Here is a 15050-nt window from a genome sequence, read left to right as displayed (position 1 = left end):
AGTTATGTTGGATAAATACATATATTTGTCCATAAATACATGTATTTATTTAAAATACTGAAATCGATGGTATTTGATATGTCGAATAGTATAGAATAGAAAAGCTTAACAAATTGATATGTGATAATGCAGCTAAGCAGTAAAATATTTAAAGCAATGGTAATAAATGTGTAAACTATATGTAGACTTATATTGTTTTTCCCTACCTCTTTTTAAATTCTAAAATATCTATTAAACTTTCCCCAAGAATAATTCACATTTTATTTTAAGCAATTTCAAAGAACGCTTTCAGCTGATAGGCATTTTATACTCTACAGGTGTCTATTTAAACCGAATATTTTCCCCCCCATTTTCTTAAATTCTTAAATATCTATTAAATTTCCCCAAGAACAATCCGTATTTCATTCTAAGCATTTTTAAAGAACGCCTTCAGCTGATGGGCATTTTACACCCTACAGGGTATTGAAAGCGAATGGGATAAGGACAGACAAAGAGAGAGAGAGGGAGAAAGAGGATGAGAAAGAGAAAGAGAAAGAGGGGTGGAAAAAGCGACGAAGCATTTCGAAATACTTTTTTCTGTGAAATTAAAATTGTATTTTAGCCATAATCTGTGCAATTCAATGAGCAACATGCGAATTCAATTGAATTCAATTTGATTCAATTGGAAGCAAGGCAAGAGCAGACAGAGCAGAGCTCAGAGGACCCAGGGGGGGGGGGGGAGACAGGAGGAGGGGGAAAAGGAGCAGGAGGAGGTTTTCCTCCAGCAGGAGGAGCAAAAGCTGGCAGGACTCGGTCTTGTTCAATGGCCAACGAATTTGTATGGTTCCATAAAAGAGGAAGACGACACACTCACACAGATACACACGGAGATAAAGTGGGCGGTAATGGGCAGTGGGCGTAACAGTTTACAGTTTTACAGCTCGCTTTTTTCTTGCCAATACCCCCCAACCCCCCCACTTCTGTTTTCCTTTTGCCCCACTGTTTTTTGCACATTTTCCAGGGGCAACGCAAATTTTCTAGCATTTCCACTTGGTCCACTTGGGTTCGATTCGATTAGGAGTAAACGCCCGCCCACTGTTCATCTTGGCCTGCTGCAAATGCATTTATGTTTTAATTCGCTCAGCCAACTTTGTAGGTGATGGGCATGGGCGTGGGCGTGTGGCATAGAGGGGGGTGGGGGGGTTCAGGGGGGAGTCTACCGTCATGTGCTGCAATTCAGTTAAGTTTTGATTGCTATTTTCGCTTCGCTTCCTGGCCGGCAGCTCGGCTGCTGCCACACTGTTGCCAGAGGCAGCAAATGTGTGACATTTCCTTTTCCGCCTGCCGTGTTAATACATTATGCAACAAACCCCACACACACACACACACACACACACATACACATACAGACATAGAAATACATCCTTGGCAACTTTTAGTTGTAAATTGCCGAATAACAAAAAGAGAAATATGTAAAAAATGTACATACAAGGGCTGGCGTTAACAATGTTATCAAAGCCCCGAGGGGGGCGAAATCAGAACCAAAAGCGGAAGTTCCTAGGAACCGTTGCACAAAACGCATTCCCTTGTGGAAGGGGGTGGGGGGGGGGGGGGGGGGGGGGTTGGCTAGTGGCCATCAATGGCAGGGCCATGACCAAGACCGATTCCGATCCGGAGCCTGAGCCTGAGTCCTAGCCTCAGTCCCAGTCCTTGTCGAAGGCCACATCCATATCCTGGCCGCATTTTCGTTGCATGTCATAAACAAGCTTGTCACGGGTCTCCACGGGCAAAAGGCAAAGGAATAGGAACAGGACAGGATAGGACAGGATAGGACCGGATAGAAAAGAACAGGAAGCAAGCGGAAGCTACAGAGTTTCGAGAACATTTTAAATTGCACATAGGAAATGGACACATTCTTCTCTAGGTTCCTCTAATATTTGATGGGGTTTGGGTTGACCAGCCAAGAATGAGCAGAGTCGCTATCAGTAAGAATCTGTTTTAGAGATTAAAGAAAAGCGCCCACACAGAAAAAAAGAGAAAGATACGATGATCTTTTGGATGGAGTTCAGGAGTTCAGTTTTGGGTCGACCAGGAAAAAAAGGACTAGTAAGGATTCTTACTAATAGCTAAGAATCAGTTTTAGAGATTAAAGAAAAGCGCCCGCACAGAAAAAAAAGGACAGATATGATGATCAATTGAATGAATTTTAGTTAAAATTCTTCCTAGATCTAGGAGATTTGATTTTAATCTGCACATAGGAACTGGACACATTGTTCTCTGGGTTCCACTGAATACCTATAATATTTAATGGGTTCTGGGTCCACCAGTGTCGTTATTAGTGCCAATAAGTTTTATAGATAAAACAGAAATACCCAGATGAAAAAATGGATGTGGTATGATGATCATGTGGATGCCATTCTTTATCTGGATCGATTCTTTCTAGATTTCTATGATGTGTTTGGCTTCTTACTCTTTGCTCTCCTTTTCTATTTCGGAGAGTTTCGAAAGTTGCTGCCTTGGTCTAACCCAGAGTACTTTTTAGGGCTATCTCGCATGTTTTGATTTGAGAAAAGTTAATAAAGAGAGAGATATGATACTCCATAAATTTACCATTCGAGTGTCTCATTGATCCTTATGTTTTTTTTATTTCTATGCGCCCAAATAGTATTACAACCAACCTGGTTTGATATTAGCATAAAGTTACAATTATTACGCTGTAATTATATAACATATATTCTGGAAATCCTAGTTTTTAACCTCTGGATAGTTGTGTATTCGTTGCATAAGCTCTGATCGCAGTGAAGGAGTCATCTTTGAGCCTTTAAAGCATATATTTTTGGTTCTTCTATATGTATTCTTTAAGCTTTAAAGCTACCTGCATACCACTTTATAAAAAGTTGTTATCGTATAGGAATAGAAATTAACATAGTAACAGTCAGAAAATTAATAGATCTAAAAGGCTAAATATCGCCATTTAACTGAGTTCAGTTCATGGGCGTACTTTGTTTCTTGAACCCTGACCCCTTAACTGCCTCATCCCATGTCCCAACTAACCCTTCCTTTTCCCCAAAAAATCTGGTTAGCAGAGTACTGCCAGGAAGGACCCCGGTGCCATACTCTACGATGTTAAAGTGGCACCGAAGCTACCACAACGTGCTTCTGAGGGCAGGACGAGGGGCAACCAGGTGTGCACTTCCGTTGCCAGGTGCAACTGCTGCTGGCTGCAAGACTGCATGTCAAAGTCAGCCAAGAAAGCCGCAATCATGCTGTTCCTCTACGGAACCCCCCTCCGCACCCCACATAAGCCCGCTCGAGGAGTTCTTTGACTACTTCAGCGGCCCCGGCCTGTGTGCTGATAGACCTCTGAATACCCTCTCCAAGTGTATGGCATTTCAGGTGCAATACACTTGTGGCCTGGGAAGGCGGACGACATATTTGATATACCCCGATACTTGATGACAACCTGACGGGAAAAAAATGGCGAAAGTTGCACGCACAGAGAACAAACATTTTTCCCCTCGAGCATTTGAATCTGAAAGCGAATGCGAATATGGATTTGAATCTGGAACTTATGGTGATGTGAGCGCTGTATGCTGGATGCTGGCTGCGAATGCGAATGCGAATGTGAATGCGAAACTGCCAGTGGCCATATGCGGTTTAACCCCTAACCTTTGGCTTTTCAAATGTCCACCTCACTCGGGCACCGGCACTTGTGGGCGAGTCTAAAAATGTCTCTTCAGAAAATGGAAAATCAGGGGGTCTGCAAAGGCAGATCGGCATAAGAGCCCCTAGACCCAAACTACTTAACGCCACTTAAGTGGGGCGAGGCCCACCGAGGAAGGACGAAGGATGCAGGTAAAGTGGCAGCGGTATAAACAGGAGAAATTACCTACACTGCGGCAAGGATAAACAGGTCCCATGACAATTAACAGCAATTGGCAGGACAAGACCCCAGTGATGCCAGATGTTAATGCCCATTAATATGCAATGTTGAATTAAGCGAGTGCAAGTGCTGACTATACCGATGGATATCCTTCTTTTTCCAGACAGACATACCCATAACCATCACCACTGCTGCCAGTGTAAAGTGCTTTGTAAACTTTTTTGTGCAAGTCCATTAAACAAAGCTAAGCTGAAATTGAGCGTGGCGCCCGAGGAGGGACCCTGAGGAGGTGGACAGTGGGACACAGTCAGTGCGTCAATCTGTCAATCGGTCTCTGCTCCCGACTCGGCATCTCGATGTGTCCGTCTGCCCGGTGCCGAGTCAATCAATCACCCACAAAATTGGGCGGAGTGGCAGTGTGGCGTTGAAAATGTGTGTGTGGCAACTCAAATCAACTAACCAAATACACACATCACATTGGTCCTGGGCATGGAGATGGAGTTGGAGTTGGAGATGGGGTGCCCAGAATCAATTGAAATGCCATTTTATTTTCCTTAAATACATATCACCCAGCCGGCCAGGGCGTAGCTTGATTTTCCCAATCAAAACGAGAGTAGAAAAGTGAAAGAGACACTATTTCGTAGAAGATTTCGGTTTGCACACTTAATTATGCCCAGTTACAGACGGAACACATTGGGAAATTTCATAAAATCCGAACCCTCCTTGATTCCTCAAAATAGCATAATGCGAACGAAAGGCTCCTATTAGGCTCTACTTTGACATTCGGTCCTGCTGGCAGCATTAGGTGCCCAATTGGTCTGGGAACTGGCCTAATGCCACAATGCCTAATATAGACGGCCGGTTTAACCGCAAAATGGGGGCGAAGTCCATGTTGCAGGACCAAAAATGTCAAAAAGGACATGCAATATAGGATCTGCAAACTGACTGCAGTGCGCACGAAATTAACCCCAGCTAGGAATTCCTTTTCCGAAATGGGTCTGGATTGCGCCCTATTGCGAAACCCGGAAAACAGTGGGCGACTTTCCGAAACTAAACATAATTAAAATTCAGAGCAGCGTTTATTTGTCTTTCCGAACATGGTTATAATTTGTTTTTTATTCCAGTAATTAGTTTGTTCGCTAGTAGTTCAAGTGGCTCAATATTTTTCAAGCTTTCCAGTCACCTCAGCGGCGGACAATGGAGCATTTCGCGGAAGGATAATTGGCGGGGAAAGAAGGAATTTGGGGGGGGGGGGCGCCCAGGCTCGGAGGTCCTGTCAGTGGCATAGACAGGCTAATTAGCTCCAACACAAAGCCGCAACTTTGGTGTTGATTGCCAATTTACAAGCTTAATGAACTTGCGACTTGCGACTCGGGACTTTGGACCTGCGATTTGCGATTTGCGACTTGCGGCTTGCCACTTGCCACTTGCCACTTGCGACGCTCAGATGCCCAAGTTGCAGGAATGACGGATGCGGATGCGGATGCGGCCGCGGACGGCTATGCAAGTGCGCTTAATCAAATCAAATTTGCGTTGGTTAAAGACCGCAGGCCAGCGGTTGAGGTGAAATGCCTGAGATGATCTAATAAATGCTTCTCACAGATCGCTTCCGATTGGCGGATCGAATGAAAGGGCTAAGGAAACGCATCAATATTGAAGGCGGGCTGCCACAACATCATCATTAGTTCGCCGGATCCCCTTCAAAGGAAAAGTTCCCATTACTCCTGGCAACAGTTGAGGTTGCGGCTTAAACTCCATCGCCATCGCCGGCGCCATTAGACCGATGCAAACCCATCGCCATCCGGCAACCGCCTGCGAAATACAAACTCCTGTGGCATCTGAGTTATGGCGAAATTTCATTTCAACTTTTGCATAATTTTATGCTTATTATGGCAGGGCTGTTCCTAACTGGGGGGGGGGCCCGGAAAAGGGGACCGGGCCGGGCTGAGCCGGGCTGGGCAGTCATCTCCGGCGAAGCGAAAAGTCCCTGGATAGTGGCTTTAATTACTTTGATGCATGATTTTGCTGCCATTTGCAATTTGTAGCCGGGGATAATGAGCAGGAAGAGCGAAACTTGCCCCGGCTTTATTTAACCTGCCACACGGGGGGGCACGGGGCACGGGGCACGGCGCACGTGAAGGATTCACACATGAGCTGGCCGGACGTAATACCCTTCGGGCTCAGGGGCACATGCGGTGTATCTGGAAATTCGAGTGCGCAGCGGGAAAAAGCGCTCAAAATATTCACCGACTATTAGAGATGAAGCAATTAATCCGGCGTGCAGAGTCCTTGGGATTTCGTGATATCGTATTCCTTATAATCACTCTGAAAGTTGCAACCTTGTCATAAGAGCTAATTCGAAATTCTGTTTAGTGAATAGGATTTTTGAAGGCTACATATTAGGGAGGATCGATTTGTATGGGGCCAGAACTGGTGTTAAATCGTATGGGGGAACGTAATCCTTAAAGGATTCTAAGCAATAACGTTTGACCCCCTAAACGCAAATAAAAATACTAAAAAGTTTAAACCTCTTTTTTAGTTGGAATTAGGAACACTGGGAACACATTAATAATAAGCCCCATCGGCAGTTTTGGCAATCGATATTATCGATACTATCGATAACTGTTGGGTAACTTCTTGTTCTAAGAAATATACCTAAAATACTATTTTTTCTTACAAAATACCAAACATTTGTTGAAAAAATAAAATATTTTGCCAATGGTTAGCCCAAAAAAATCCATCGATACTATCGAAACAGCTTTTGATTGTTTTACTAAACATACCATTAAGAGCATACAGAATATATCTAATTCTACAGCCTTTACATTTTGCGTTTCTGTATCGCCTATGGCTCGTCTCGCCTGCTCTTCTTTGCAGCAAGGACACTTCAAAGGACAGCGAACCGAGGCGAGAAAACCGGAGAGGAGGAGTCGGGAGCAGATTGTCCAGACCCCGAAGCCAGTTGGTAGCGAATTCCCCGCTGGCGAGCAATTGAGCAATTGTGCAAAATGGGTAAGTGACAGGCCGACGAGCCACTAATGAACCACTCGAGCAAACCGGACACCATTACGCCTGTTGCCAAACAGGCATTTTGCACCTGATGTTGCACCAATTGTTAACATTTTATTGTGACTAAAAGACAGCCTTTCAACGTCATGAATTCGTTTAAAGGTCGGGAACGGGAGGAGGGCGCTATAACACATTTTTGGTGGGCGTTACTTCGCTAATGACAGTGTCATTACGCCCGCAAGTTAGAAACATAAAATATAACACAAATTAACATAAAAACATAATAACATTAACAAATTAACAATAATATAATATTATTATGCTATTAAATAGTAAACTTTCTTGTTTCGAAGAAAAATAAAATAAATATCCTCCGCAGATGCGCTACGGTTCCGTGGTTCACCATTCGCCCGCTTCACGGGCCAGTCGACCGGACCGGGTCACCCCCGCCCACCGCCACTCCCCCAAAACACCCAGTACCCCCAGCACCCACAACGCCCCCAGCCGATGGGATCACATGGCATCAGCGCCCCCGAACCACTCATCGTGGTGGAGGAGTCCAATCTGCCCGAGGAGCAGGAGGACAGCTCTGAGCCGACAGTTTCAAATCGCGGCAGCCTGGACATCGACTCGCCCGTAAATCCGTATCTGCTCTCGCCGTGGCGCGATCCTCGCGAGGCACGGAAGCACTCGCTGCCCTCGCAGCAGGTGACCGACGGCATCACGGCCAGCCAGGTGCGGCGGCTCTCGGAGCGCGGGGGCGAGGGATCGGGCCCCACCCCCAAGGAGGCCGCCTTCCTGGCCACCCTCTCACAGGCCCCGGCACCCACCGGGCGTCGCCACTCGGTGGTGACCATCTCCAAGGTGCCCACCACCATCTTTGGGCGGTCTCGCCGCGAGTCCGTGGCCGCCTATCCCAACAGTAATGGGTAAGTTAGATGTACAAATGGTTTAAATCAGCGGTCGGCTTTTGTCTATTCCACACTGTTGCGTGCCAAACACCGACCGCTGGTTTAAATATATATAATTGTGATTCAAATCTCTCCCCTGATTATATTCACTGGAACTTTCCCAACCTTAGAACTCCTTTTAGGTCGTAATATTGCGAAAGAAATCGGTTCTTTTCCTTTTTGTTGGTTCGGTTTGTCGGAATTAACAAAAAGATACGAACTCTAAATTCCTCTTATCACTCGACCCATCTCTTTAAATAGAAAGTGAAGTAATGACCCTCACAAGTAGTTGAGATGCAATACTATCTGCATTTATTTTGATTTATGAATTTAGTAACATGTTTGTTTTGGACCCATTTCTAATATATTTTATTAGTTTAACATATTAAATAGTACGAGTAATTATGTCGATTTAATGTTCAGCGAGAGTACCTGGAATTGTAAATAAGCATTAAGTATTATCAAATAAAAACACTAGGTAAGAATCTAGTGACTATCGCACCTTCAACATACAAATGTTCTGATATCAACTTTTGTGATAAAAATATATTATATGACCCACTGAACACACTTTATAAAATTTTGTCATTCGGCACGCTGCAGTACAATATGCCCAAGTAGCCAGGGAGCTGCGATTGATAAAGCGTGTCGAATGAGAAACATTTTGAAAGTGTATTTATCACTCGTTATGATCGGACCATCACTGCAGATTTTCCATTCTGTGGCTATACACAGTAGTCCCCTTTCCACACTCACCTGGTGCACTTCGCCACTACATGGACTACCATCCTCAGTGATTTTCATTTAGGACATGATAAGGGATGAGACCAAGAACAAGGCACTTTATCTATGCTCCAAGAACCACAAGAAAATTATATTTAAAAAATAATGATACATGCAAATAGCCAATTTTAACAAAATAAAACATCGATAAGCGTTTAATTTCGGGTTGTTGGTGTGAAGTAGCACTTAAAAAATTTGTATAGCTTACAAAGCAGGTTCAGAAAAAAATGGTGTGAACTGTTCAGAAAGTCGTACGAAAATTAACATTATAGACAGGAGCACACACAGTTTCGAACAAAAAGAAAGTCATGTCGTTCTACATCACCGGATTCCCTTTTTATATCCGTTACTCGTAGAGTAAAAGGGTATACTAGATTCGTCGGAAAGTATGTAACAGGCAGAAGGAAGCGTTTCCGACCCCATAAAGTATATATATTCTTGATCAGGATCACTAGCCGAGTCGATCTGCCTGTCTGTCCGGATGAACGCTGAGATCTCGGAAACTATGGGAGCTAGGCTATTGAGGTTGATTGGCGTGCAGATTCCTGAGCTTCTTTTTTGGCATTTTGGCTTGTGTAAAAATTACCACTTTAAATGTATCACAAAGTTTTAAAGTAGCACCAAATACATTGATTTATTATATTTTTTTATGAACTGTTAAATAACACGGAAATTAACCGAAAGAGCCACCCACAAGTTTAAATAGTTAGAAAGTCATGACACTTTACAACACCGGATTTTGTTTTCAATGACTTGGAAAAATTCAGCAGAAGTTGGCGTATGGGCAACTGTCATTGAATGTTCCAGCAAACGACAAAATGAAAAATCTAAGACATGTGTTGGTGTGAAGAAGCACTTAAAAATTTTTAATATTTTAAAAAATTGATGTGAACTGTTCCGAAAGCCGTACGGAAATTAACATTATAGACAGGCCACAAACAAATTTCGAACAAATAGAAAGACATGGCGTTCTACATCATCAGATTGGCTTCTTTTTTTATGAAAACTCCCGAGTTAAGCTGCATTCTGGTGATCGACAACGAGTGGCTCGTGGGCTGGAGCGGCTGTGAAGGCACCGGCCGAAGTCCAGGTGGGCATTGACATCCCCAACATCGAGGCAGCGCATGCTATCTGAAAAGCCCTTTCGAGCGGAACATGATATCCAACTGGAACCATCAGGAGTAGATCTTTGGCTACATTGACGACATCGATTTGACTACGCATTGATGATCTCTTCAGCTGGGGCACCATCAGTAAAAGCAGACGAGGCTTGGGAGTTTCCAAGCTAGACGTTCATTTTTTTGGATCAAATCTTCTGAATTAAACTGCATTCTGGTTATTGATAACGAGTGGCGCTTGGGCTGGAGCGCCTTGAAAGACCTGGAGCTGCTTTTCCGCAAAGATGGCAAGGCGGCGGCCGAAGTCCAGGTGGGCAACGACATCCCCAACATCGAGGCAGTGCATGCTATCTGAAAAGCCCTTTCGAGCGGAACATGATATCCAACTGGAACCATCAGGAGTAGATCTTTGGCTACATTGACGACATCGATTTGACTACATTACAGCTGGGAGCACCATCAGGAAAAGCAGGAGAGGCAAGGGGTTTTTTAAGCTAAGCAGTTACAATTACACTTCTTTATAGCAAATTCGCTGATCTGATCTCGCAACAGGTCGGCTCCTCCTCTTCAAAGCTAGAGATCGGCTCAGGATCCGCGACTTGAGCCGATCGTCCTGTGAGAAGAGCACCATTGCGCTAAGGAATAATGGTTTTCGCCAAATTAAAAATTACGTTAAGGATACCAATATTATCGCATTATTTCGTCCGCCTTTATATTTACCTTGATCATCTCTTGCGGAAGCCCGTAGTATTCGTGGCTGAGCGGTTCTCCGTTTTTATGTGCTTGTTTGTAGAATTTTATCTTCGCCACAAATGAGCTGCCGTGTAGGACAGAGAGTTCAGCGTCCGTTCCCAAATCTTCAGAAGTCCCCACATCCAAAACATCAGAAATCAATTCGTTATTGTCTATTCCCTTGCCTAATTTTTCGATTTTAATCTCGTACAGGGGTATCGCCGTTATAGGCTCCAGCTTTTGGCACAGATGCAGAATGTTTGCGTTATCCTCGATCTCAAACAAGATTGGCTGGTCCAAAGGCTTAGATAGAAAAGAGAAACTTTTAAAATTATCCGAAATTAGCACACTAAGAAATTTGGGACCTAAAAACACTTTAGCTTGTGTAAAAATAACACTACGGAAATTTGTATTTTATGTTAATGTAAAAGAACTAGAAAATTATAGGATTTTACAAAACTAGTATATGAAATGATATGAACTATTCGGAAATTAGTATGATTTGTTATGTTATTTGGAAAAATTCAGTCGAAGTAAACGAACTGACAACTGTCATTACGAACTTGAATATTCTAGCAAAACAGCTTATATATAATCTTAAACCCACCATATTTTGATTATATTTGATATATGACTTTTGATATTGGGTTGTGTAAAAATTACCAATACGTTAAATTTCGATTATTGTGATGTAAGAAACCACTAAAATATTTGTAATATTTGAAAAGGTATTGGAAAATTTGATGTGACTCACCACATCTCGACTATTTTCAAAACTTTAAACCACTTGTATTAACAGCATCTTGGCGCTTGTGACAAATTGACACTTAAATTAAATTAAATTTCGGGTTTTGTTTTCGTGATAAGTAGCACTACAAAATTTTTAATATTTTACAAAGCAAGTTCAGAAAAATATCGATGTGAACTGTTCAGAAAGCCGTACGAAAATGAACCTTATAGTCAGGGGCACACCCAAGTTCGAATAAATGAAAAATCATGGCAATCTACAACACTGGATTTGTCAGATTTGTTTTCAAAGATTTGGAAAAATTCAGCCAAGGTAGGCCTGGTTTCAACTGTCATTGAATGTTTCAGCAAACGACTAAACGAAAAATCTCAGACTCACCTCATCCCGACTATTTTCAAAACTTGATAATACTTGCACTAAGAGCATCTTGTCTTTCGAAAAATTACCACTTCTTTAAATGTTGGGTTTTTTGTTGGTGTAAAGTAGCACAACCAATTTTTAATATTTTACAAAGCAAGTTTAGAATAAATTGATGTGAACTGTTCAGAAAGCCGTACGATAATGAACCTTATAGTCAGGGGCACACCCAAGTTCGAATAAATGAAAAATCATGGCAATCTACAACACTGGATTTGTCAGATTTGTTTTCAAAGATTTGGAAAAATTCAGCCAAGGTAGGCCTGGTTGCAACTGTCATTGAATGTTTCAGCAAACGACTAAACGAAAAATCTCAGACTCACCTCATCTCGACTATTTTCAAAACTTGATAATACTTGCACTAAGAGCATCTTGTCTTTCGAAAAATTACCACTTCTTTAAATGTTGGGTTTTTTGTTGGTGTAAAGTAGCACAACCAATTTTTAATATTTTACAAAGCAAGTTTAGAATAAATTGATGTGAACTGTTCAGAAAGCCGTACGATAATGAACCTTATAGTCAGGGGCACACCCAAGTTCGAATAAATGGAAAATCATGGCACTCTACAACACTGAATTGGCCAATTGGACTTGCATAGTTTTTGATCATTCAAATAAGCATGAAATGTTTATTATACTGATCTATATAAGTTAGTTAGTTGTAATATTTATAATATAGATTTAGATTTACTTCGTATTATTTTTGAAAATGCAAAATTTTAGTTGCTTAAGCACAACCGTAATTCCAACCAAAAATGTTCTGATCGAACTTGTTGCATTAATACAACGCTGATTCTGGTGATGCCTAGCCGTCGCTAGTTTATGCATCAACTTTATACCTATAAAAACAAAATAGGAACGTTATTTAAGAAGCTAAGTGGCTCTAGAAAATAATGCGTATGTATGGTGCTCGACAGTTCGCACAGATGCGGCTCACATTTCCCACAGATAAAGCGCTGCTACTTCCTTTCAAACTCTCGACATGTGAAATTATCAAAGGCATATTTTTCTTTTGTCCATTCATATTTTGCTTTTCATTTTCATTGGCATCCCGTAGGATGATGGCCAGTTCTCTGATTACACCTAAGCTGGCTAAAAATGAATTTCATGTTGTTGAAAGCAATGGAGTTGATCAAAGGGATGCACTCGGCAGTGGGCTGCCAGGAATTTAATTAAGAACCCACCTTTGAGCTCGACCCGCCCACAACTCCCCCGAACCATATCCGCCCCCCCACCCAATGTCATAATCAAGAATGGACCATTTTTCCGCTTTGTTTTCACTCCATTGGCTTTTGCAGGAGCAGTCGTGTTTTGAATTCACGCCGCGAGAGTAACACAGGACCCCCGTCGACGGATCCCATCGGGAGCATCCACAATCTGCAGCTGGACATCATGGACGATATCTATTTGCAGTCGCGGAAGGCACGCTTGAAGCTCTGGACCTCTTCCAACGAGAAGGTGTGCGAGGTGCAGACCGTCGACGAGGCGGGCACCGGTCAGCCGGGCAGGCGCTTCACCAACCGCCGCTACTCGGAGTGTCCCCAGCCGGGATTGGCCAGCTCCTTTCGCCGCGCCTCCGAGCTGCCGCAGCAAGGTCAGCAGCAGCAGCAAGGTCAGCAGCAGCAGCAGCAGCAGCAGCAGCAGAGCTCCACTCGGGCCTCCACACGTCGCAAGAAGTCGGGCAGCGGCACTGGCCTTTTGGGCAGTCGCTCGGACATCGCCGGGATATTCAGTTCGTTGACCAGCTCGGCCATGGACATGCACCGGCCGGAGCCGGAGGGACGCGACGGCAGCTCCAGTGCCAGCTCCTCGGCCACGGCCACGGCCAGCAGCCCCTTCCTCAGCCAGACCTTTCAGGCGGCAGCTCGCGGACGGGCCACCAGTGCCACGCCCACACCAACGGCCGGCGGCCTCACCGTCGGCGGCGGCGGCGGCGGAGGAGGCGGAAGCGGAGGTGGTTTGGGAGCTGGAACCTCAGGCGGCCTGCTCGATCCCAATGCCGGGCGGTCCACGCGATCCAACAGCTTCGATGTGTCCCTGCTGAACAACGCCAAGCAGCTGGTGAGCGATGTGCAGGACAATGGATCGGCCACGTTGACCGGTTGGTTTGCCAAGCGGCACACGCCGCTGGCCCGCAAGAAGAGTGTGCGCAGCAAGAGTTCGGCGGTGGCCCTCTCCAAGGACGTGCTGGAGCGGTTGCAGAAGAAGGATCCGCTTGGTGGCGACTCCGGCAAACCGAAATTGAAGCCGCGTAGCAAGCAGAAGACCTGGGCAGAGTCCACCAAGGCAACGGTGGATGCCACCATTTTGGGCACCGCCATCGAGGGATTCCTGCGCAAGAGCTCCAATGCGAGCATGGGCGGATCGAGCATGGGGGGACCGGGCTCGTCGGGCGGCGCCTCCACTTCGGCAGCGGCCCGCGGTGCCACGCCCAAGGCGGCCAAGGAATCGGGCAGCGCCAGCGGCAGTCCCGCCCACGGAGCCCGTCGCAGTCGCGCCTCCGCCGGCAGCTCAGCTCAATCGCAGGCCGGGCGGGCCGTGCGCTCCACCCTCAACTGGTTCGGCAAGGCCGACGAGGACGACTCCAAGGACACGTGCGACGCCTCGCTCTGCGCCACGCTCAAGGACCTGTTCGTCAAATAGGTCGGGGGCCGCAGAGGCAAGTAAAGCACTGGCTCGAGTCCCGGCTAGAGCAGCACATCGGTGAGTAGAGGATCATATTTCTCCGTGCCCTCGGCATAAGCGAATTAAATACTGACCCGCTAAATTTTTTAAGAATGCGCAATATACCCTCAAAAAATCTCGATGTTTTTTTTCTGTTTGGGTACTCTTTATTAAGTTGTTTTAAACCTCTTCTTGATTTTTATGATTTTTAGAATTCTCTGGAAATTGAGGAACAATAATGTTAGGATCTTAAACCTTTTTTATATAAGCTGGTCAAGATGTATTTAATTAAGAAATTTACGTTTACCCAGAGAAAAATCTGAGATAAAATGCATATTTCATTCCAAAGTGTCAAAAAAAAAATTTTGTTTTTATGCTTAAAACGCAAGGCCTACTTTTCCCAGCGAGTTTTAAAAATTTTGAGTCAACGATGATAGATAATTGGGAGAAAATCAAGAGTAAAATTTTCAAAAATGATTTTACCACTTTCCAGTTTATTTTAATATCATTAATTTTTTGCAGCTTCTGTGTTTTTAAACCATTGACAAAGAATCATAATTTTATAAGTGGTGCAACAGTGTGAAAGTAAGGAAAAACTATACAAATGTGTTCCAAAACTAAAAAAAGTTTTTTTAGACTACGCAATTTACGTTTACCCAGAGAAAAATCTGATAAAAAATTTATATTTAAGACAAAAGTTTCCAAAAAACAGAATTTTGTTTTTATGCTTAAAAAGCTTTAAAAATTTTGAGTCAGCCACGATAAATA

General features: G+C 44.0%; 2 protein-coding genes across 4 annotated transcripts in view; one reads left to right on the top strand and one right to left on the bottom strand.

Moving 5' to 3' along the window:
- kairos overlaps nucleotides 1–15050 on the top strand; it is a 45815-nt gene that overhangs the window by 25892 nt on the left and 4873 nt on the right. For both annotated transcript variants that reach the window (XM_036820071.3, XM_036820069.3), the window contains exons 3-5: nucleotides 6740–6874; nucleotides 7251–7800; nucleotides 12917–14321. In XM_036820071.3, the coding sequence (XP_036675966.2) occupies nucleotides 6871–6874; nucleotides 7251–7800; nucleotides 12917–14261 (1899 nt within the window). In that variant the 5' untranslated portion in view covers nucleotides 6740–6870 and the 3' untranslated portion in view covers nucleotides 14262–14321. The remainder of the gene's footprint in view (nucleotides 1–6739; nucleotides 6875–7250; nucleotides 7801–12916; nucleotides 14322–15050) is intronic.
- Nucleotides 9440–12117, bottom strand: LOC118878225 (uncharacterized). 2 transcript variants are annotated; one of them, XM_036820072.3, is made up of 3 exons: nucleotides 11943–12117; nucleotides 10443–10757; nucleotides 9440–10357 (listed from the first exon to the last, which is right to left on the bottom strand). In XM_036820072.3, the coding sequence occupies exons 1-3, from the start codon at nucleotides 11988–11990 to the stop codon at nucleotides 10241–10243; spliced, it is 480 nt and encodes a 159-aa protein (XP_036675967.2). In that variant the 5' UTR covers nucleotides 11991–12117; the 3' UTR covers nucleotides 9440–10240. The 2 variants fall into 2 exon arrangements, with proteins under 2 accessions (XP_036675967.2, XP_070853484.1); XM_070997383.1 differs by lacking the exon at nucleotides 11943–12117 and adding an exon at nucleotides 11581–11769.

Source organism: Drosophila suzukii, chromosome X (genome assembly GCF_043229965.1).
Source record: "Drosophila suzukii chromosome X, CBGP_Dsuzu_IsoJpt1.0, whole genome shotgun sequence".
NCBI lineage: Eukaryota > Metazoa > Arthropoda > Insecta > Diptera > Drosophilidae > Drosophila > Drosophila suzukii.
This window is presented reverse-complemented; position numbering and strand designations above follow the sequence as displayed.